General features: G+C 37.9%; 1 protein-coding gene across 6 annotated transcripts in view; it reads left to right on the top strand.

The window, feature by feature from the left end:
- The window catches only part of LOC119789674 (signal-induced proliferation-associated 1-like protein 2), a 139,967-nt gene that overhangs the window by 72,016 nt on the left and 42,337 nt on the right, over positions 1 to 25,614 (top strand). For all 6 annotated transcript variants that reach the window (XM_038294675.1, XM_038294679.1, XM_038294680.1 and 3 more), the window contains exons 7-9: positions 2,429 to 2,586; positions 3,161 to 3,737; positions 16,064 to 16,338. In XM_038294675.1, the coding sequence (XP_038150603.1) occupies positions 2,429 to 2,586; positions 3,161 to 3,737; positions 16,064 to 16,338 (1,010 nt within the window). The remainder of the gene's footprint in view (positions 1 to 2,428; positions 2,587 to 3,160; positions 3,738 to 16,063; positions 16,339 to 25,614) is intronic.

Below are 25,614 nucleotides of genomic sequence, written 5' to 3'. Positions count from 1 at the left end.
TGTCTTGTATTGTATAGTGAAATTTAATCCTTGGGGGTAATCTTCCAGCACTCTTTACTCAGCCCTTCATCTATCCCATTTCACCCCTGTACCCTCTAATCCTGCTTATTTTGGGCTCTTTCTGACTCTCTCTGGCAATGACATTCCAGACGTAATGAGGTTAAGTCTTTGTGTAGGCCAACTGTACATGTGGTCATGCCTGTGTTTTATTATAAACTAAACCTTTATTTATTCAGATCTTCTCACTGAGACATAAGTTCTCATTTACAAAAGAGACCTGTTAGCACATATATGAAAACCTCTACAGCACAGCAATACAACACTTGCTAAAGTACCGTGCCACAAAGTTAGGAAAATAAAGATCTCAGAACAAGAGCAAGAACTTTCTCAGACCGTTGCAAGAATGTTTAAACAAGTAGTAAAGTCAACAAGAGAAATTTGATCTGACTCTTTTAGTTCCTGTTAAAGAAAATTCCAGCTATATGCACACCGGCTGTTTCTCTTAACTCTGTACAGACCGAGAATAATGACATCCTGGAATCTCAGACTGTAATTGGTGTGCTTGGAAATGCATCTAACTGAGTGTTCTTTATTGTAAATGATGTAGGGTGATAATATCTCAATAGTCAAATGCTAATTTGTTTTAACGTTAAACCAGTAAGAAGAAAACAACCAAAATGATGAGAAGTCAAGTTTAGAATAAGAACAAGAACGAACAATTGAGACTTTTTTTTAAGAATTCCAAGTATAAGAGCTGAACTGGATGACAGTAAATTAAGCTTTGATTGTGATCCATGCTTTGGTTAATTATTGCCTCATTTCCACTACCCCTCTGAAACCAATCTGTGCCGAGTTCAGACCGAGGTTGGATCAGTTAACCATGCAGAGCTCAGTTCCCTTACAACCATTTACACATCACACTAGCACAGTTACTCCTATCGGCAGTCCACGATACTACAGCTCTCAAGGCTGGAATTACCCATGCAAAAATGGCGGCAACCATAACATTCAGAAACGTATGTATCTGGATAGAAATGTCTGCTCAAATTTCAATGTGAGCCTCGGTCTCAGCATCATCCCAGGTCGCACTACGCTCTTTTGATGCCATTTATTGTCAATAGGCTGAGAAGAAGTTCATGTTGTGAACAGGTGAGAAATCTATGAATTACAAAACCAGGCACGGCAGAAAACCCGCAAAAAGAGTCAGCTGACTGTAAATTGGAGATTACTCGGTCTGCTCATGCGCTCTTTGTTATCAGAGAACCGAGCCACCACTGAACCTCGCCGAGCCCTACTGTTAAACTAGTACTAGATTTATCGGGGTTCTGTTGTTTCTGGCACGGTCTGGTTCAGTTGTGTTCCATTTACGCCTAAAAGTTATCTTGGTATCGTGCTCAGACTGATCTTGGTACGGATTTAAAAGGCTAGTGTTAATTGGACTTATTAGTCTTTTTTTAAGTTGGAACTTTGTTCTAGGGAGGACATAAAACCAAACTCAACCACATATTAGTTGGAATTTAGAAAATTATTGGTATATACTAATTGTTTTTCTCAGGCAAACACACATTTTTCTGGCTACTTGTGTTGTGTTACATTTATCCCTCAAATTAAAAGCTGGATTCTGGAAATACATCAAAGTGAATTCAGCTTTGTTTCAGTTACAAGTTGGTGGGCCATTGGGATGTGCCTTTTCTCTGTTGTACTTAGGAATGAAAACAAACAGCTCTGATTGCTTTGCTTTATGTATTCAAACACCAAAGGAGCCAGTTCACTAACTAGGGTTCATACAGTTTCAGTATGTGCATGAACGATTTAATGAGATATAAAGAGTAATTAGTGCCAGTAAACAGTTTATAACAACAAATTTGACTTAAGTATTTTTTTTAGCATTTAGCAGTCATATTATGGTTTTTGGAGTGATGTAAAACCTAACCTAAATATGCACTAGTTTTAAGTTAAAAAGACAAACAAAAACAAATACATTTGACTCATGCCCATCAGATGAATTGTTGTTATCATACAATCTTAGAAATACTGGCAGTGTTACATTTATGTATTCAAACACTACAGGAATTATCTTAGCAGTTCATCTTTAGCTATGAGCTGGTGAGAAACTGACAATTGTCTCAATTTTGAAGCCTGTTCTTAGGGAAAGTAAGGTTTTTATTTCTCCCAACTTTGATTTTTTTTATTTCCAATTTAAGACAAAAAGAACAAACTGCAAAAAACCATTATCCAATTTTGTAACTCTGATCACTTCAGAAAAACACATTTATGTTAAAATCCAAATGCTGTAGAACTTTTATTTAGAACAACCAAAAATAACAGGATTTGCATCATTACTTTGACTTTGTTTGGAAAATGTAATGTTTCTCTACTTGATAATAATGACTGTATTTATTTCTTCTCTGCTCTTTACTTTTTACAGTTATTAAGGAAGAGACATATTGGCAACGACATCGTCACCATAGTTTTCCAGGAGCCCGGGGCCCTTCCTTTCACTCCCAAAAACATCCGCTCTCAGTTCCAACACGTGTTCGTCATCGTCAGAGTCCACAGCCCCTGCACCGATAATGTCTGCTACAGGTAGATGGAACAACCTTGCACTTTGCCTGAAAAGAACCTCTTAACTACTTTATTTTATTAGATAAGGAGAGGAGTCGGGGGGAAAAGAAAGAGAAATTGTGCAGAGCTGAACTCTGTACTAAGAATGACAATTAAGGAAGATGGTTTTTATTATTTGAAAAGGGCTTTGCAAAAAGGAATTCTTGCCAAAGTGCTTGAAGACATTAAATTTGAAAGCATAATAATAACAGCTTGGTATGCTCATTCTGTGGTTTCTGTCATGGCTTTGTTGTAATATCCACAAATCACAAGGCTCTTTTTGATGTGTGCAGTGATGATACAGTTATTATCTTCAGAGACACCTTGTAATTATGACATAGAACCGTGCATCAGGTGTGTTTGTTGGCAAAAAGAACTTTCACTAATTGCATGGGACTTGTACAGAGAAGAGGAGATTTCTCTAGGCTCATCTGAAAAGAAAAATCCTGAGCTACAATTTCACAGCTGAAAGCACTGCCCTTTCATGCAATTATCTACTTGTTAGCAGTTTTAGTCTTTCCTACCTGTTAACGTTATGGTTCATCTTATCTCACAGCGTTGCTGTCTCCAGATCCAAAGACGTGCCTCCATTCGGACCCCCTATTCCCAAATCTGTAACTTTCCCAAAGTCGGCAGTTTTCAGGGACTTCCTGCTCGCCAAGGTCATTAATGGCGAGAATGCTGCTCACAAGTCGGAGAAGTTCAGAGCCATGGCAACTCGAACGCGGCAGGAGTATCTGAAGGACTTGGCTGAGAACTTTGTCACCACGGCTACTATAGACTCAGCTGTCAAATTCAGCTTCATTACCCTCGGAGCAAAGAAGAAGGAGAAAGTAAAAGCCAGGAAGGAGGCACATCTATTCAGTGTGGGAGCCATTACCTGGAGCGTCTGCGCCCGGGACTTTGGGCAGTCCAGAGACGTGGACTCCTTGCTCGGCATTTCCAACGAGTTCATTGTGCTCATTGAAGAGGAGTCCAAAAACGTAGTGTTTAATTGCTCGTGTCGTGACGTCATTGGATGGACCTCTGGGATTATGAGTATTAAAATCTTCTATGAGCGTGGGGAGTGCATCATGCTGTCTGCACACGACAACTGCGGGGAGGACATCAGAGAGATGGTACAACGACTAGAGGTAATACCCTTAAAGACTCATCTATAATAATCTGAGTCATTTTAGAGGTCTTAATACTGCTGGATTAGAATCTGGGGGTAAAAGACCTTCTTCATCATGTTTAATCCCCTTCCTTCTGCTTAAATCTGAATTTGTACCCTATAAAAATCTCAGTGAGTACAAGTCTGATATTCAGCCTTAAAACAGCACAACCCTGCTACAAAAGGAGTCATTTACTCTGCATTTACGGAGTCTGGATTATTGTGGGCTTTAATTTTGCTTCAACATCCTTCTCCAGTCGTATGCAGTAATATGACAGGCAGTGCTTTCTTTGTGCAAACCCACAGCCCATCTATAAGTAACACTTATAAGGTAAATTATACAAATAACTTGCGCTTTTTACGGTAGATTTGACTAATGTTGCCCTTTCTTAAAGGACAATAAACTGCTCTAATCGGATTTTATTTGCAGCAGGATTTCTTGCTTTTTTTAAATTACACCATATCGTTGAAATCAGGATCTGATACGTTTTTAAGATTTTTTTTCTGATTTCTTGATTCTTTTAGTCAGACCGTAATCAGGCCTAGATGTGGTTTAAGGAAATAAAAAAAATTGGTTGATTTTAATAACAGGCAATACAGATTTTCTTTCTCATTAAATTAAGTGTTCGTTTGACAACTGCCTTCTGTACTTGATCATGTTGGCTTTATCTAAAATTGACATTTATTTTATGAACTATTCATTCACTTGCTGTTAAAAAAAATCCTTCTGAATAGTATCATAACATATTGATAATCACTTCACTTATACGAAAGTGGATAAATGTAAGGCCCCTTAACCCATCAAGAACTTGTTAAGCTCCATATCTGTAACCTATCAACACTTAGTTTACTACTCACTGATTTGACGATGAGTGAATTTGAGATATTCTGAGCCTTTTGCCGTGATTATCTTAGTTTCACTGTCAATATTAATATTATTGCATTTATTTTTAATATCTTTAATAACTTCTCAGTGTTCCTGCAGTAGTTATATTAGTTGGGTCCAACCTGAGCAATATTTTAGACCCTCTTATTTCTGAATAATCGGTAAAATGTTTGAAAGGATGTTGGTCAGAATCACGACTTTAAGTGCTGCATGATTGAGTGTTTAAAAAAACAGTTTGGCAAAGCAATGGAAAGATTTCCTCTGCATGTCAAAGTAAGCAATGAATGAAAGGATTGGGAACCTCTATTCCTGTGAAACATGAAGAGGCAGTCTGTCATCAAAATGGTCCCGTAAATCTCTCTTTCACACTCAGGCCTCGTGGAAAAATGACTCCCTCAACATTAAGTGGTTTTCCTTTGGAATAACTTTGGTCTCTGTGGTGAAACTGAACATTTTTCAGTTTCTCCCACACCGTTTGTTTTTACGAAATGCTTTGTTTTCCTTAATAGCTGAGCAATGTTATTACTTTGTTCAACCTTACCTCTTCCTGTCAAGCCTTATATGTGTTGCAACCCTATTCTACACTTCCCCTCTTTAGCTTTGGTTTCCCTCAGCGTACAGAGAGAATACTGTCTGTGGCTTTTAGACAGAGACTCCAGAGAGGATGTAGATTTCCCAGCTTATGTAGTTTATTTCGGCCCATCCCTCCTCCACAATTCACCATGGTGGGAATGAACCTTTAGGGAATATTATTACATCTTTACTACCATAAAAAGCTGCAGGCGCCCACATCCTGCAGCTGACGACTCATTTGGTTGAATGAAAGATTAGGAATGACACTATTTTTCACCACTGGTGAACTGGGGGATGTGTGGGTGCAGGTACAGAGTGAGGCTGTTTAAAGAGGACACCAGCCCAGTTTTAAAAAGGGGAGGAGTGGAAAAAGCGGAAAATAGACTAAAAATAGAGGACATTTGGCCTCATACTGCTCTAGTCCCTTTATGAACTTCCCACCAAGTCATCGTATCCCCTCTTTCAAGAAGAGCTACAGCCCCTTCTGGGTGATGTGGTGAGAATGAGGTAAAGACATCTGTCACCTTCGGTCTACGTTCTGTTTCTAACAGTAGATCGACTCCCCAGTGCCTTTAAAAATATTTTCAATATGTCTAAGTTTTGTTTTTCCAAATCAATATCTAAAGTACAAAGTTCAAATGTCAAAGAATACTACAGTTGTTACAGCTTTTAAGATTATGTTTTTATTACAGAGGATGAAAATGTATTCAAACCAACCAGGCCCTTTGTGAAAAAGTATTCCCTCCTTATACCTAACAGCTGGTTGTGTCATCCAGCCTTAAATTTTGAATTTTCACTCATTCTTTGCTGGATTATTTTAATTAAGCTACATTAAAGGGTTATAAAATGTTAGCAGCATGTCCAAATATCTAAATCAGGCTCTGATTTTTATTGATTACAGCAGGTTATCCAGGTCCTAAAGCAGTGAATTAGTTTCAGACCGTCATGCTATCATTGCCAAGTTTGACTTTTGGTACAATGTTCTTATTCTGCTGTGCTGTGCTATGTTTCCACATGAGATCATAACTTCCTAACAACTCCAGCTTTGTCATCATGTTCCGCGCTCTTCCTTGTTTTCTGTATTTCTGAATAATTGTTCTTCCTCTCTGAGTCACAAGGCCTTCAGAACAGCTTGTGAGTTTTTTTTTTTTTCAAACTGAAATTTAATGAGTTTGCATCGAATTTCTTTGGATCATGTAGCCTATTTCATGCTGTCTGGCAGTCACTATTTAAGGGATTTCCTGAATATACCAGTTATGCAGTTGTGACACCTGTATCCGGCTAGTGAAACTGAACCCTGTGTTTGTGGTATGTTAAAATGAATAGGGATGCACGATATAATCGGCCCCCTATCGGTATCGGCCTTAAAACCCCACCGATATTTAATCCGATATTTGATCAGCTTCTGAGTTTCTAAAGTAAAAAAAAAAAAAAAATACTACTTCTTCTTCTTCCTCAAAAACTTCTTTTTTACAGACTTAAAAACTTCTAAAGACGAGGGAAAAAATATTGATACATTAAAATATCGCAATATCTTCATATGCTGATATATTGCCATTTAAAAACACCATATCAATCTCTTTTACTAATGAAATATTGCTATATGTCATCGTTATGCTACGAAATCCCCCGAAAATTCACGAAATTTTGCCATATTTTTATATGTTGATATATTGACGCGGTATCAATCTATTTTACTAACAAAATCTCACAAAAATTTGCAAAATATCACGAGAGTTTGTAACAGAACGATGAAATTTCACAAGATTTTGAAAGTAAAATAGATCGATACCGCGTTTTAAAAAATCAATTTGATATCAGCATATGAAAATATATTTGAGTATATTATTTTTCAAAGTGTCAGAAATGGATAACAAAACTGCTATTTTCAATGACTACTTATTTTTGTCCAGCTTTAATTTATGTTTGTCGGTATCGGTTATCAGCTACATGAGTTTTAAAATATCGGCATACCGGATATCGGCCAAAATCCCAATATCATGCATCCCTAAAAATGAATTCCTAATTTAAATACTTTTTGAAATAGCAGCAGGTTGGTTTGGATTCATAGGATTTGTTTCATATTGAAATCTTATGGATGGTAAAAAAAAAAATAGTGTGTGGCAAATATTTATTTCCTAGCACCATACATACCATTTCTACAGGTAAAAAAATTTTTTTTAGAACATACTGCAATAAGTTCAAATGCTCTGTAGAGCTTAGACAGCAAATCAGGTTGAATATGATTTGATAAAACTTTGCATTTCTTAACAATGTCAAAAATAAGAAAAGAGACAAAAACACTGTAAGAATCTGAAGTATTTTCTATGATTAATCTTGGAAAAACCCAAGTGGCTTTCAGTGTCAGCTCAACTCTTCATAAGAAAGAACAGAGCGAGATTATATTAGCATTTGTGATTAGCGAGATTGCTTTCTCATTCACTATGTTAATCTCCACTCTCCTTTATCCTGCTATATATCTGGAAAAAAAAAGATCTGCAGGAATAGCTCTGAATTGGTTTTAGTAGACAGGCTTTGGAGCAGCAGCGGTAGGCCTAGCCGTATCTTTCAGAGTTGACCGTGCAGCCGTCGTCCCAGTGGTGTCTGTAAAAGTCCCAGCGGTTCACTCAGGTCCCGTTTCACCCCTAGGATTTACAGGCTGCCCGACTTGTGATGTAATGCGAACCAGAGCGAACAGATTGCCCACTGTTACATTCAGAGGAGCTCAGTGTGAGAGTACAACTAAAAGCTTTGTTAAGAAGCCCTTTCCCCTGGGGTGTTCCTGAATTGGGTGGCCACATGTTTGACTGTTATTAGACAAGTCCTTTTGGCATCTGGTTATATTTTTCATTTCCTTTTTTTCCCTTTTGTCAAGCTTCTTGGTTTATTTGTGGTGTGTCTCTTTCTGCACTACATGCATCCACAGAAAAGAAGAATTTGGATATGCTAAGTGTATCTGCTCCTTTTTTAAAATTATTATCTATCAGATGGGAAACTGTCTGTGAGAGTAGGGCGCCCAAACTACCACTACCCTACACCCCAACTATTTGACCCCTTGGTTGAATGACTTATGAGCATTTCACAATAAATTATTTATTGTGAATTATTATTTTATCCCCCTCAGATTATTTTAATCCTCTTTAAGCTTTTAAAGCTGCAGGTTTTAGCACTCAGTCATGCTTTTTTTTCTTCTCAGAGCAGTTTTCTACAGTACAGTCGGTGGTAAAAGAATGTAAAACATTTGAGAAAGACTATACTGTATTGTCTTTAGTTAAAAAAATTAACATAGTTTAGTGGGTTTTTAGTTATTGACTTGAATGCAGGGGACCCCTGGATAAAAGAGCAGCCAAAAGGACATAAACAAACAATACCAGTACCAAACTTATTTTAACTCACCCAAAATATTTGTACACCAAATGTAAATGAAACTATTTTATGTTATACTTGTATATTTTTTATTTATTTATTTATTTTCTTACCTGATTAGAAAGTTTATGTTCCACGTGTTTAGATGTGCTATAAATATGACAAAGTACAGAGTCACATTTCTTTTAGCCACAAGCCACTCTTAGTTGTGCAGGAACTAGGGGTGTAAATAATAATCGTTTTGTATCGATGCATCGATCCAAAAGCCGACGATCCGATGCATCGACACGTCCGCAAGATAATCGATTAATGTTTTTTTTTTTTCCCTCCGGTCTATTTTTATCCATTTTCTCCTGGGCGTAACTCTCCTCCCGTGCTGCGGTGCCGCTAAACTTATTTTGCCCTCCTACCGCGCTTCCTGGTTATACTCTTACAGCAGTTTGTTGCAGCAAGCTTCACACAGACATTTTTAAATTATGCTCAATATTGCAGCGTGGTCTGAGCTACACGCTGTGGGTCTAGATACGGCCGAGGCGGCGAGGAAGTGGGGGCGAGTTTAGTCCGACGACGGAGGGACAATGGGGCAAAAAGAGCGGAGATTCAGCTGGAAAAAGGCTCCCAGCGTTCTCGCGCACCTCGCTCTTCTAGCGGGTCAAACTTCACGAGTTGTTTTCCGCAATTTCGGTCATAAAAACAAAACAAGCCGCCCTCCTGTCTGGTGCACTGTTTGCGGTCAGCTACAATCTGGGAGAGGAGCAGCAGAGCGTCTCTCAAGGGGTCGGCGACGTCAACACTCTGGAGCCTTCTTCTTCTTCTTTTTTTTAATGGCGGTTGGCAAACAACTTATAGGTGCATTACCGCCACCTTCCAGAATGGAGTATGGACCAGACAAACTATTATATTCTCCCTAAAATACCCGTTCTTCTTAGAAAATTAAAAATACTACCAAAAACTACATCCCCAGATGACCTTTGAAACAATTCCCTTATATCTAGTTTACTTTTATTCCTGTCTAACTCTCTACACAACATCTCTCTTTCCTGAGTATATTTATTAAATTCTAAAAAAATATGTTGGACAGTTTCTTTGGAGCCGAGGTATTGCATTGAACTCATTACACTGATATTGTGCAGTATTTTTACAGTATTTTTTGATGCAGCTTTTCTACTTCTGTTATTTGCTGTTGTTTCTAAAGAAAATGCATAACGATATTACAGCTTTCATTGATTTATTTCAAACTTGAAACTTTGTTTAGCCTGTAAGGTGTAAAAAAAAAAAATAATAATAATAAAAAAAAAATTAACCGATTAATCGATTAATCGAATCGAATCGTGGTGTATTCTTAAGTATCGAAAATAATCGAATCGTTGGGTCAGGAAATCGATACTGAATCTAATCGCCATGATGGATGTGATTTACACCCCTAGCAGGAACCGATGTTTATTTTGCCACCATCACAGGAGGAATGGTGATGAGGGAAGCCAGTAAAACTACAAAAGAACTAGAGCAAAGACTTGCATCTTGTCTCAATTATAGCCGACAGTTTTAATACATTAAAAGCACATTATTAAAAGGCTTTTAGTAAAGTCTACTGGGACCTAAACTGGAACTATGTGCTTCGTTCAACCGAGACTAAAATTAAACTTTTCAGTAAATCTCTCTGACTGGATTTGTTGCTGGACATACGAAGTGGGAAAGCACCTCATGTCCAATATTGGGTATGGTGGAGTACTCGGAAGGCTGCAAGCCTGTTTCTCTTCCAGAGGTCCTGGGAACTTTGTTAGAGCAAATGACATCTTGAACTCTTAGAAAAACCATGCTATTTATTTTTATTTTCTTATTGCAAACTTCACAAAAAACTAACAGAGGAGGAGAGATTGCCAAAGAAACGCCAAGATCCTGTGCTAAAAAGAAGCCAGCTCTCTAAATCCACTAGATAAATAGATTTTAATGCAGCAATCCAAAATCTGATAAATTTGTCACACTTAATTTTACATTTAAAAAGGCCTGTTTTAAATCAAGCCCTAGGGGCCTTTGCCAGTAAAATGGAAATGGATGGTAATCACTTATTTTACTGAATAATGTTACAAATCATAATGTCTAATCAATATGGTTTAACAGACAGATAATTAACCCTCTTTCATGGCATTATCTATCAGCTAATATACATTTTGTGGCAAACAAATGGCTGAGTTTAAGTGAGTTTAAGTATCTGGATGAAAATAATGAATAAAAAAGAATAAATCTTTGACAAAATAGAAAGATACTGTGTTATTGTAGAAAATGGTGCTACGAATGATTCACAGCAGGGGTTACAATGACTTAGGAAATATTTCATGTCAAATAAACTGTTCTTCAAATCAATAATAATGAATGTAATTGAATTATTTACATTTATTTTAGGGATTTTACTCATCAGGAAGGCTAATGAGGTTCGAGACTGCAGCAGAAAAAATACACCTGTTTTGAACCACAGGTTATATCGTTACCGAAAACTAATGAGATATGAAAACTAGAATTAAAAAAAAGCATTTTCATTAGCTAAAACAAAGAATGAAAACCACAACTTGCAAATAAAAACACAAAAAACTAACTGAAACTGTAATTGTGTTTACATAACTAATTAAAACAGAATTTTAAAGGTATAGTGGAGGATTTTAGAAGACGGCCCTCTCCACTTAAAAAAAAAAAAAAAATGCACATGCTCAACCCAGTACCTGCTCCCGAGAGGGAACGCATATTAAACGCATGCGGGCGCATGTACGTACGTGCCCATTTCTCTTTGTGCATGCTTTGAAAATTGCTGTCTGCATCACTTATACAAGCTTACTAATTTTTTCCACTGTCAGACTTACCACCAGTAAGTGAAAATGTCCTTGCGTAAACTTATCACCTGAAGTAGGAGGACCACTTATTTAGATGGTCCATTCAGAAAAAGAACATCCTCCACTATACCTTTAAGAGAGAGTCTGCTTAGATTCTGTTTATGTCTTTATCATGCACTAATATGAGACCTAGTTTCTGGTCGCTTTTTTAGCTTTATTTTACTGTATTGTATGTGAGCAGATGGCAGGTACAGCAGTCAGGTCATTTGTGTTGCTGCATCAGTCTGTCCTTATCTGGGATTTTATTTCAGTTTTTTTTTTACTCTTATGTAACTTTACTTTAAAAACGATATACTACTATATACTATTTACTTTAAAAACTATATAACTGAAACCAATAAAAGCTAAACTGAAACTAAGCATATAAAAAAATTAAACTACCCCAACTAACAATACTAAAAATAAATAGAAATTAAAATAGAATTTAAAAATCAGAAGAGAAAACTGAATGAGAATATAGACTAATGAAAATTAAAAAAAATATGTAACCCTTGTTCAGAACCACTCAAAAAAACTCACATTTGTTGATGAGGCTTTTGTCAGCCTGTGAACCACATAAATCAGTGCTAATCACCACCATTTGTAGTTAATAACCGTCAAGTTTAAACTCTGATGTCTTAGAATTTGCCTTTAGACAAAGCCCTGCTTCATTCCAGTTGACGCTGCTGCTTTAATATGTTCTGACTGATAAAAAAGAAAAGTCAAATTTGCAGCTCTGGGGAAACATTTGCCCCTAACCTGATAGACATCTTTCAGTTTTTTGAAGATTACCAGAAATGACAAGGTTTTCACCGGGTTTATGAAATATGCTTCCACAGATGGTGTCATCACTGTCAGAGCTGGCTTTGTCAGGTTTCTCTGTGTGGATAAGAGCCACCATCACTTGGATTAAGGCTGTTAATGTTTCCCTCTTTCTGACAGTAGCTGCATTTTCAAGTCATCTGTTATTAGAGCAACATCTTTTGGTTTGACCTGAAAAGATGTCTGCCAAAAAATGTGCTGAATGTTTATGCTTTTATTTATGAATTTAGTAAATAAGAAAATGATTGAAATGCTCATTCATTTCAGTTATTTAATTAATTTTATGGAATGGCATATGTAGATTAAACACAGACTTATGTTTTAAAGCCTTTATTTCTCTAAATGATGATAGCGTTCTACTGGCAGCTGATTAAAATGGGATTCAAGATCAAATCAAAAGTATGTTTAAAGCAAAATACATTTTTCTTTGAAATGAAGAGTAAATTATAGAACATTTTTCAAAATGTGCAGTGTGTCCCTACCCTTTGTCTGATGAGTGTAATTCAGTGTTCATCAGATAAAATATGTTGCTATTCGATCCATTTTTGGTAAAATAATTACTTCAAAGTTTTGTGAAAAGCAAAATCAAAAAAAAAAATTTTGGGGGGGTTTTGATCAAAACCGTGAAGGAAAAAATCCAATTCCTTTTTTTAAACAGTTTTTTCTGCTTTTGGGCCAAAAAGGAGTCGATTACTCTCTGAAAGCATCAAAAGTCAATTTCCTCCACTTTTAATGGCAGCAGAAACATTTGGTTGTGTTTTTACTATAAAAGGAAACTGCAGCTAATTCTATTTTTGCATACTCAATTATTGTATGATTGTTTATCATTATTGCTCTGGGTTTCCTGTCAAACAGCATTGTAGTTTTTCTGCTTTAGTGAGCCTGTGTGGAGTGTCGATGGCCCATAGTCTGTTAATGTGTTGCTGCAGCCAACTGCCACTCTGAAGCAAATGGAGGTAGTCACCGACAACTGAACCAAAACTAATCTGATGGGTGATTACAGCTCTTTGCGTGCAGTCTAAGGTTCTTTAACTTACCCTAAGCGATTGTCAGAAAACTGCTCAACATTGTCCACTATTGCTATACCATTTCACAGCTTAATAGAATTTAACCTGCATTCTGAATTGTTGTCAGTTCATGATTGGTTTCTTGTTGTTTCTGTTTTTACACAGAAGCAGCAGAAAGTAGGTTGGTTGAACTTTGTCTGAACCTTTAGAAAAGGGTATTACCAAGCAAACTATCCAAGCCAAGTCTTAATTCACACGCAAGTGTATGACTGTTTTAATTTTTTCCAGACATGCATTGGACAGGCTTGGATTGTCCATCAAACTTTCATGGATTAGGTGTCATAACTGACTGCAGTCTGAAGCCCTACAGAAATAAGGTGGCATCTTTAATTTGTTTACTTCATGCTGGATATGAACAAAATGAGGCGGCAGCTGATGTAGATTATGTTTGTGTTTAACTGTTGGGCTCCAGAGGCCACTTCAGACATAAACTCTGAGTCATGAATACAACCCTGTGGAGATGCTGTTGTCTCAGAGGCCAATTAGAGTTTTATTCATGCAGCTTTCATAGACATTGTACTAGGGCTGCAACAACGAATCGATAAAATCGATAAAAATCGACTTTTAAAAGCGTTGGCAACGAATTTAATCATCGATTAGTTGTGTCGCGCGATTAATGCGTCATCCGCCGCCGCCGTCATCCCGGGGAAGAAAAAAAAATATGCGCGGAGCGAGTCAGCGCCGCAGTTGCAGTGTTGCCAACTCAGCGACTTTTCAGACCCCTCCAGCGACTATTTTTTTTAAAAAGCGACTAGCGACAAATCTGGCGACTTTTTACGGTGTCACTGGCGGCTTTTGGAGACTCTTACGTGAAAGCATGTATCGTTCCTACTCTTGTCCTCCAGCGGCAGCTGCTGCCGTGGGGCGCCTCCCCCATCCCAATGCCTTTCTCCCTCTCCCACAGAATCCCTCTCAGCGTGGCAGTCAGAGCCGCAGGATTTTAGTGAGGAGTTTACCCTCAGCGTCCAGACTGCAAATGAAGCGCGCATGCCCCGGGATTGACGGCGCAAATTGATCACAATAATTAAAATAGCCTGCGCTTTGTAAAGTGAAAAAAGTCGTAACATGCAACTTTTGTAAAAAACAAATGAGCATGGCACGGAAGCACCACTGTTATGACGCAGCACCTGAAAAGAAAACACGTTGGAGCCTTCAATGGCAGTGAAGAGAGCTGATCAGCAGGATGAGTAACCATGTTTGTTTCATTTTAAAGTGGGGAAACGTAAGTTACAGGTAGCTCATCTGATGCTTTCCTTAGCTTGTTAGTAGGTTACAGACAGTGATAAGGTTGGCTTCTTATTTTACTTTTAATTTCATTTGAATTAGCTTAAGCAGCGTTTATATTTTCTTTATAAATAAATTAATTTGCAAATTATGAGGGCAAGGCTTTTAAAGTTTAAATTTTCTGGCAAAGATAAAGTAAAGAAGATCCTGCAATTTATGGAAGTAAAGCAGAATAAAATCCAGCAAGATCAGTAATATGTCAATTAATTATCTGCCACATTCCCATGTAAATATCTGTCTTTGGAGGATGTGTTTTTTAGCACCCCTAGTTCTCTCATTTTTATTCCAAATACGATTTATAATTTGAATCACAGGGCTATTTTTATCTCTATGGTTCAGTATTTTCTCAAGTAGCAACTTTAACTGCTATACTTTCCTGTCTTAAAAGGCAGAACTCTTCTAGTCTAAAAAAAACTCATTTGTTGAAATGGGGGGGGCCTATTGTTTGAACCCCTTAGGGGCTTTTAAAAACAAAAATGTCTTTTTTTGCGCTTTATGAAACAAAGTATCCTATATTTTGTGGATGTACAGCTACATTTCTCATGTAAGTTTGCATAGTTTTAACACAAACATTTATTTTTCATATTGCACCAGTACAGTTAATGAGAAACCTGTACTGGTGTGCTTGTTTGTTCTGTCTAAAATGTTTATTTTGGAATAAAGAGGTTAATATAAAAAAAATATTTTGTGTCCGATTCATCGATTAATCGAAAAAATAATCGGCCGATTCATCGATTTTTAAAATAATCGTTAGTTGCAGCCCTACATTGTACTATATTCTAGATACAGAAACGTGTGTCTCTGTGCTTATTTCAGGCTTTATTGTTTGTTAAGAAATTGTCTATTTTATATTTTAAAATACTTCAAAGGCTAGCATTTCAATAGTTGTTTCATCTTTTTGAATGAGAGCCAAAAAAAAAACACTTTGAAAGGCAGTATGTGGGAATACTTTTATTTTTCTTTAGGGGGACAGAGAGAAAAAGTACTGGACAACCCTGAAAGAAACCCTTTAAGATTTGGAAAAGACCTGGGAAAATGTACACCTTCCCCTGGGGTTTCTTATACATAAAGGAAGACTGGCCATTAAATGGTTTAGATAAAAGCGTACGAATGCTTTATAATACACAGTGACCTCAATCAACTGGATTTAGGGCAAAGTCCAGACATAAATCCTGCATGGCTTGGAAATTGCAAGTGTAAATGCAGTAAATACGTTTTCGCAAACTATTACCTCAGAGGGCTTCAATACAAGTTTATGGAAAACTGATTCCTGCTATTGATTTTCTTTGTACATATGTAGAAAAACTGTAAAAACACCAACGTTTTTCACTTTTACATAAGAACTGCTGAACAGGTGTTGAGGAATTTCCCTACCTCAAAACCTATTGGATCTGTACAGTCCAGAGGCTAATAATTTCCCTTTTTATGTAAATTCTGATTCCAGATTGTCACCAGAGGCTGTGAAACAACAGAAATGACACTGAGGAGGAACAGCCTGGGTCAGCTTGGTTTCCACGTCAATTTTGAGGGTATTGTTGCTGATGTAGAGCCATTTGGCTTCGCCTGGAAGGCAGGGCTGAGACAGGGCAGCCGGCTGGTGGAGATTTGCAAGGTGGCCGTCGCCACTCTCACTCACGAGCAGATGATTGACCTCCTGCGCACATCCATCACAGTCAAAGTGGTTATAATCCAGCCCCACGAAGACGGTACTCCTCGAAGGTAAGCTTTCAGTTTTTTTAATTGTGCCTCGCTACCATCAATCATGTCTCAGTTTTCAGTGAAAGAAGTTTTCATAAACATTTGTTTTCATTTCATTATCATGAGATAAAACAGAAATAAAAGACGATGCTCTATAAAAAACCTCAAAGCATATTCTTAAAATGTACAGAACTTTTTGTCCTTACATACCATCCATCCATCCACCCATCCATCCATCCATCCATCCATCCATCCATCCATCCATCCATCCATCCATCCACTTGCAGGTTGTGTTCTTTATACCTTCTATTTTTAGTTTCCTAATTTGTTTGTAAAAATCTTGGTCTGTAGTTGAAAAAGAGGTCACATTTCTGAAGAACTGATAAAGACTCCAACCTTGACCTTTAAAATCTTGTAAAAACCCTGTATCATTACTTTTTCAAGTTGCTGCAGGGAATCGGCTTGACATTTGCTCTAATGCTGAAGATGATTAGTATAAAGAAATGCTTACATTCCCTCCTGATTATTGCATTTTTTTTCCTTATGATTTCTCTGGAGAGAAACGGCCAAGCTGTAGATTTACAAACATGGGCCGTCAGCGTTTCTCACTAATGATAATGAGATGAGCCCGTTGATTAATAGCTCAAATCTCACCACCATTGTTTGACAGCTCACTTTTGGAAATTGCTTTTCCCCCCAAACCTGGCATAATGTGCTAGTAAGCAATTAGGAAGTGAGGATTCACCTCTGTTAGGGAATTGCATCCATAAGGACGTTTCATACCTCGTGCTCTATAAAAAAAGCGAAGCCTATTTCAAACGTTTAATCAAATTTATTATGCGGGGAGATGTAGATCTGTGTTAAACACTTGTTCTGAGAGCACATCTGTGCGTTTTGTCTGTGAGGGACAGACCGAGCTGTGAAATCCACCATCCGCAGCTCTTTCACACTCACATTTTTGACATCTTTGTTTTGCGTCTGCTTCAGGCTGACAGATTTGTGGTGCAGAAAATGCTGGTTCCCCATCAATACGACGAGTGTAGCTGAATGGCTCGACTGTAATACAGTAGAATATGAGAGAAGAAATTAGGCTGAGCTATTTTAGATCAGATCATTGTATAGAAGACTGAATCAATTGTATCTAAGAAGCTATTCTGAATGAGGGAGGTTAAATATCTGTGTCTGTGTGTACCATCAAAGGCCTGTCTATTAACTGACTTCAGCTCTCAATCCCGCCTGGCAACAAAGAAGTAACATGTTTGCTCCCCCAGATGGTGGTCTCGTCTGTGACTCAGACGAAAAATCTTCTCTGGCAGAACTGACATCTAATCCTCTTACCGAATCAGCAATGATACATGAAGATACAATCCTAATTGCCGTTCAGGAAAAGAAAAAGCTGGCAAAACAAACATCATCCAAAATTTGTTCTGTGTCCACAAATGCCTGTTCAGCTCACTGGAAGCAGTAGTAACAGAGGGGACGCTAGGGATGACATTATGTCTCCGCCAACAATGGTTTGTTTGACTTTGAAAGAATGAAGACAGTCGTTTAGAAAGAAATAAAACTCTAACTGCATAAGGTACATCCTGCACCTTATTCTCTAAGTGGAGTCTTACAGCAACCATCACATGTATTGACACCATTTTAAAGGTGTAAAAAAAGCATTGATTTAATTAATTGACACAATGCCATTGTCTTTATGACTAATACAATATTGTGTTCTAACTACTCAGGATTTGTAATAAGGCAAAAGGTCAGAGGAGCAATTGTGATCGTCCTCAGCTGTTTTTACTGTCAGGTCTTTGAGTTGCTTAAATATTGCTGTCAAAAATAAGTGCTCCAGCTTCTCCTCTTATCTCAAAGGAAAGGAATTTAGTCTGTCCCATAGGACCGGAGAGATTGGGGGCTGGGGTTGAGCTACAATGGACAAGTCTCATGACCTCCAGACAAAGTCTCCTGGCTCCACAGAGCTACTACGAAAAGGGATCATGTTTTTACAACCACATAAATGTGCTAGAAAAGTGTTTTTCCATGCATTGCATGCAGCTCATGTCTTCTTCTATATTCAACTGGAAGTGCTCCTCCACTTAGGAAAGATATGGCATTGATATTAGCCTTACCTTGCATGTTATGGATTTAAACTGAGAGCAGGATGTGGTTTTAACAAAGAGCAAAACTAAAAACTTTTCCATCATCACTCTGAAGGACTTTAAACAAGTTCAACATGTTATCCTCAGATCAAACTAATGGGAAAAAGATGGAGAAGATTAGGTCTTTGAAACAAACATGCGATGCACATAACAGGGCAGTGATTGCATGTTTTGCTTTGTGGCCATGATATGTGTGGGGATAAACTAAAAAAAAAAGCTCATTATGCAATATAGTGTAATATTATTATGAGACATATAAACAGAAAAAGACAGACTGCTGTTACATAACTAGAATTTGCTCTTTTTACATTTTTAAATGCCATAGACTGTTTTTAAAAATATTTTTATCACATGGCTTACTTTGGGAAAATAATAGAAGCCACATTTCAGTGGAATTCAACTTACTGATAGCTACTTTGCTTGTGAAATATAAATGTCCATTTGTGACCTTTACGTTAAAGTGGCATCAGACATGTCAATGCGGATTTTCTAAAGTAAAGCTGGATTTCTCACTTTAATGTAAAGACGGCAGTGCCGCTAAACCAAAAACCAGAGAACCTGCGTCACAAAATGCTGCTGCTTAATCCTTTCCTATCCTAAACCAGAGGGGTTTTTTTTTCTACTAGATCGATTTGTCCACAAAAGTAAAAATCATGGCTGCTTTCTCTCTTGTTCTATTTTAGTGTAAACATTTTTCAGCATATATTGTTTAAACAAGGCTTTTATCAATTGTCTGGCACTTTGCAGGTCAAGGTCCAAACCTCTGTGACTCTATGCTGTGACATGAGCTCTGACTGTAGGAATGGATTAGCCCGTCTCTCACTCACCAGCTTATCATTGGAGTGACAGCACTGACTTGTGTCCCAGGTCCCGTTGTCACACTGTCGTGTTGTATTCAGATAAGACCCAGCTGCCAAAGGAGCCGTTTGTCAACATCAGCTGCTCTCCAAGATTCTCTCTTTTAACTTTTTTTTTTAGTAAAACAAGATTTTATGTTGGCTATGACTATATTAAGCTGTTTTTAAATCTGTGAAGTGAACCATCACCATTTTAGGAGAAATAATATTATGTTCCAATATTTTATATATGTTTTTATATCATATATAAAAACATCTTTTACTTTTAGTTTGGTCTAAAATGATTTATCATGAAAATAAAAACCTGAAGTTACCACAATAACAAAGAATCAGCTAATGCTGTGTTTCAGGGCGATCAAAGAGGGTCTACAGCTTCCTGTGCATAGCGTAACAATGGGAAGATGTTGATGTGAAGTCACCCTATCAGCAAGAAGCCCCCGAATGCCCCACTGCTCATCATCATTATCATCATCCTTCTCACTGTTGAAAAAAAAACCAACATGCTGTGGAGGTTTCAGTTTGCAGAAGACATTTCTTATGGGTTTAAAGGGCAGTAGTGTGGCATTTTTTGCAGTGGCAGCAGGTGATTTGTCAGACAACCCTCAGAAACTGAATTTGGGCTGCAGTGCACTGTAAGAGATTGTGGCTCAAGCATCATGTTATGAGGATGTCCTCGCACTATAGTGTCAGTCATGCTAATTGCATAGCAGAAATTCTGGATCCATTTGATTTTATTTAATATTTCGGAAGGTGATGTTGGTTTATCATAAGAACTGCCCTTAAAAAGAGTCTATCAACATGACAGTAACCCCCCTGCCACCCAATAACGAGGCAAAAATGCAGAGTAATTCTGTGATATAGTTTAGTAATGTAAAAATCTCATGACAGGATTTACAACTTGGTCCTTTCCAAGTAAGAAAAATATGAAGCCATTCTCAAAAAATAAAAAATAAAATAAATAAGTAGGTTTAGTACATGAAATTTAATCTTTAAACGTTTTTCAGTTGAGACTAGGGTTGGGAATTTAAAAGATTTTCACGATTCCGATTCCCTTTTCGATTCTATGAAACGATTCGATTCTTTATCGATTCTTTTTTTCGATTCCAATTTGGGGGGAAAAGGAGAACAAACAGTTTGTTCAGCATCAACTTTGTTTACTTAACTATTGCACAATCTTACAAAATCAACAAGATCAAGATGTCCACAGGAAATGTGAAACTGGAGTAACATCCGTGTTTAAATGAAAAATGAATACAAGAACAAACTTAATAACCAACAATGTCTAATAACAAATGATGGGATAATAACCTATTTTAAATAACAAAAAATACTAATTATAAAACAGTAGTAGGGAAAATTAACAGTTATTTTGCAGAAAGATGAGCATATCTGCTTTTTCTGGAAGGATACGGGATCTTTCAGGGCTTATGGTTTCTCCAGCCGTGGAGAACACCCTCTCAGATGGGATGGAGGAAGCCTGCACACAGAGGTAGTTTTCAGCCAGTCCAGATAGCAAGGGCAGCGTATCTTGCTTGTTCCACCACCACAGTGTGGCGCTATCCCTGCAGGGGATGGAGGGCAAGCTTTTATAGAGCTGGATTTCCTGATCTACCCTCTGGGCTAAGGAAAGACGGGGCTTTGATTCACAAAGTGACCGCAGCTCGTTGTCTTCCTCCTCGAATAGTTCTTCCAACTTGCGTAACTTGCGTAACTTGCGTAACTTACGTAACTTACGTAAAAAACGTGACGTAAGTCGTGCATCCCAGAGCCGGCGCTCTAGGCTCTGGTGCTGCGGGAATCGAAAAAAGAATCGTTCAGAGAGCTGCCAAACGATGCCATGGAATCGGAAAATACGGAACCGGTTCTGAACAGGAACCGGTTTTCGATTCCCATCCCTAGTTGAGACTGAGATTTTTTTTTTACAGAAAATGCAGAAACAGCTGTTTTTTCACAGCATTACGTTCCCACTTTCTGCAGACGGATTAGAAATATGATAAATTTTAAGCTTTGGAAGATCTTATGTAGTGTTTTTTTAGGGAGCATTTTAGTAAATGGAAATAAAGTTATTTTAAAATCGTAGAGCCTGGTTCGCTTTTCAAACACACTTGCTAATTTGGACACGCTATACGTCTACAGCCTCTTCAGCACCACTGCTGCAGGCCTCCAGTCTTTCTTTAACAGTTGTCTAAACAATTATTTCCTTCAAGTAGATTTATACTGAGAGAGAGAGAGGGAGGGGGGTTCCTTATATAGGCTTCATTTAAAACAAGCACATAAGTTCAACAGAAGCTTTTAGGCTCTCTATGGTGCTGATAGACAGTTAAAGTTTCTCACGAGAACAGAAATTCATCCTTTCACTCTAAATATCCTGATGCAGAAAGCAACATAATCTGGAGCCTTAGCTGTAGACAAGCTGTTACCAGGGCTTAGCCTTTAGCAGGGAGTAATGATGCGTGGCTACCAAGCATGACCACACACACTCAGTTAATCAAGGTAATGAGAGGATAAGCAGCTCTGTTTAAAAACAATTGACCAACAGTCTGGGCAATTAAACACTTTTGTTAACATCCAGAAAATAAAACTGACCAGAGGACCTCAGGTCACAGAGTGGAAGTAGCTGCTGATCCATTAAGAAATCACTTGTTTTTCTTACAAGTGCACCAAAAATACATTAAATGTTTTTTTACTTGGCGTGCTTCGATGGCGCAGTGGTTAGTGTGCATGACCCATTTAAGGTGGCCTTAGTCCATGGGGCGACCCAGGTTCGAATTCGGGCCGGTTATCCTTTGCCACAGGTCTCTCCCCCTCTCTCATACCCCCATTCCTGTCAGCCTACTGTCAAAAACAAGCCACTAGTGCCATAAAAACTCAAAAAAATAAAATAAATAAAATAAAATATACTCTTAATAATCTGAAAAACATTCAACAAACATATTGTTGTGGCAGTGGGTCAAATCTATTGTTGGGGTAATGAATTAACCCTTTAAAGCCCGATCCAAGAATAAAACAAAACAGAAAATTACTTTTTTTTTGTTTGAAGTCCTTATTTGGCCTTTTAACAAAAATATGTAAAAAGAAAAAACAGAAATACATTTTTGATATTAATAATTTATTACTATGCGATAAGTCAAGATAATTTTTTTGTGTAGTCTTCTGCCCTCTGTTATCAGGTATATCTGATTGTGTACAATAGGGTTTTGAGCAAAGCTTTTACCATTAAATTATGCAAAAGGTGTCAGATGCAAAACATTTCAGAAACCGTATGTATCAAATATGATACATTTGGCATTACAGGGTTAATGGATCCTAGTTTAAAATTAGGCCGATAGTTAAAAGTTAAGCTCCCTTCACCTTTCAGACATGTTGTTCTCAAAGACAGGATGCAGCTGTGAGAAAAACTTCTCTTCACATTAGCAAATGTTTATAAATTTTATCTGCCTATGCACCAAACACTGGCACTAACACAATGCAATACAATACAGATTAGAAATCTACATTGAACTGTCATGATGGGTTTCAGAAAAGCCCAGTATGCAGAACACCACGGAAGCAGATGAAAAGTTTAACAAGTTTATTTGAACACAAGCACATGGAATTTACACAGGAACTGGTTCAGGCCTGGGGGCAGGTTCACTGGAGTCTGTGAGGATGACAGTTCAGTTAGCTTGGGAGCAGATGAGTTTGGATTTGAGAGTTTCTGATTAATACCTTGAGGAGTCCGGGTTTGGCTTTGAGAGAGGAACTGTTTAGTTCAGCAGAGTTCAGTAACCGCTTCAGCGTCTTGCATCTAGCGTGAGAGCAGACCTTGACTTTGGGTTTCCAGCTCTTAGTCCAGAGCAGCATGGGAATCCAGAGGAGAGTCTTCAGGTTTGGCTCAGAGGGCAGGCTCGGCAGGTTAAGCTCATCCATAGCTTACAAGGGAAACAGGATTCCTGTAATCAGAGACAAAGAGGGATTAGGATCCAACCAGGAGACAGAAGCAACAAAGGTTCACAGAAGAAGCTAGGCTCAGGTGCTAACCAAACTGGATAAACACTGCGGCGTTGAGGCAAGGTCTGAAGGCCGGTTATATACTGCAGGATCCTCTGATGATGAGATGAGCCTCAGGTGTGTCGAAGGCTCAGCTCAGGAGGATCCACGGCGAACTCTGCTGGAGAAAGGTGGAACTTCTCCAGATCCCAACATTGAACACTTTAGAGTCTTAAATATGGAAAGCTGCTACAAGAGGTCAGACCATAACAGCAGCCAAATCTTGACGTTGAAAGTTTGGACGACATGTTTGAATAAGTCTGTAGATTTAATTTAACCAAACCTGTCAGTTTGATTGTAAATACGACTGTACACATCTGTAATAAGTCCTTTAAATGTTCTGAATTGCTGTAAGGCTGAGGCATTATCAGAGATGAATATTGATGGCATTGATGGATAGAAAAAGTCTTAATAGGCATCACACTATGACCACTTAGAGGTGAACTAATTATATAATGATATGTTAGAAGGAATTAGTGGGCACCAAATTCATATTTTCCATAAAATTTGATGTTGATATTGATATAAACTATTTTCTTGTTATATTTAGAACATGATTTGCTGCTAATATGTTGGTGTCAGGGGATTTGGTCACATTAAGGCTCTAGTTGACGCAATGTTTCCACAGGCTAAAGCTGCTGCTGCAATGAAATGGGAAGCACACACACCATTGGACAATATTTTTATCCCTGTGTACTCATTCACTACATATATAAAATTTTAAGATGAAGAGGAAATATTCATTTTTAACCCAAAGAGCCTGAAATACATATTATATCTCCCTGTATTGCATCCTATAGCTCCAGTGGGAGGTCATCTATAAACAGCCCAGCCACCCACAGTCTAGCAGTTTGATGAAAGGGTCCCCCTGAGTGGGATTACTCACCGACTTTTCAATCAGAGCATCCTCCTGAAGCACCTCTGTTTGTACATGTATGACCACAGCAAAGTATACAGGGCTCTCCATCCTACAGTACATCCTGGAAAATGGAGTGAGTAGGGGTGAGGGCTGTGTAATCATCTGGCTCATACTTGAGATACTGACAAAGAGCGAGCAGAGTGTCCAGGCTGTTTAACCTCAACCAACCACCCAGTAAACCCACCTTCCTTTCAAACATACACTCCACGGCTCTGCCCAGGCCAAAAGATTAATGTTGCATGAAATGGCATCACAGGCCTTGTCTTTTGAGATATCCTCAGTGTTGGGTGCAGTGATAGTATGAACATGGAAGGAAAAAAAAGCTTACTCAAGAAAGACTCAAGAAAAGCTGTGTCTGGTGTAGTGGTTAACTGAGAGTTTCAACTCCTATTAAAATCCTCTCCATGTTTTATTTGTAATTAGGATGCACCCATAGGGCCCCTGTGTGTTTGTCACATGTATTTGTCCCCGTTTGACATGACTTGTTGTAAGCATACAGACACATATGGATTAATGCATCTAGATATCTAGGCTGCCTGGCCAGCCAGGCTGATATGCCGTATGCACGGCACATCAGAGTCAGCTGAAAATCAGATAACTACGGGTGAAAAACAAAAACGTCTTTTAAAAAAGATGAGCACTAACAGCAGCCAGCTGTTGAATTGTAACATTATAAACAGCTCTTTCAGGACTTTATAAAGGACCTCAATTAAACATTACTCCGTTTCAGCTGCAGTCCTTACTGTAATGGTTTAAGAAAGGTGTTGTTGCATTAAGTTCTTACCTTTTGTGCTATGATTGGGCTGTTCTGTTTTAGACTGGAGAGTTTTGAGCCTTAGCCGTCAGGCTTTCACCTTATATAAGTCACTCTGGCTGGCTAGGCTATTAGATATCCTAATCAGGCTAAATATTTGAAGTAAAAAGTAAAAAAATTTTTTAACACATTTAAAGACAAAGATCATAAATATTGTACAGAATAAGACCATTGGCGTCACTAGAGGGAGGCCAACGGGGCCCAGGTCCTGGCACCTGTTTTGGTACCTGTACTGGAGAGGTAATAATAAATTGTTTTTTTATGATATGCACTGACAGAGGAGATTTTAACTTATTGAAATAATTTAATCTTTTAGCTTTACAGTTAACTTTACACAATTAATCACAAATGTAGGCATTTCACGTTAAGCTTCAGCTGTATTATTAGAGGATCACAATTTACATCTACTAGATCAGAAGTCTGTAAATGGGCTTTCTCGCTCCCTGGATGGACAAAATTATGCACTTGTGTCCTGTTTCTTTTTCTTTTTTTTTTTCTTAAATAATTTTTATGTGGCCCCATTAAAGA

The sequence above is a fragment of the Cyprinodon tularosa genome, unplaced genomic scaffold, assembly GCF_016077235.1.
Source record: "Cyprinodon tularosa strain WSP-4 unplaced genomic scaffold, ASM1607723v1 ctg343, whole genome shotgun sequence".
In the NCBI taxonomy this organism is placed as follows: Eukaryota; Metazoa; Chordata; class Actinopteri; order Cyprinodontiformes; family Cyprinodontidae; genus Cyprinodon; species Cyprinodon tularosa.
Note: the sequence above shows the minus strand (reverse complement) of the source record. Positions and strands in the feature narration are given on the sequence as shown.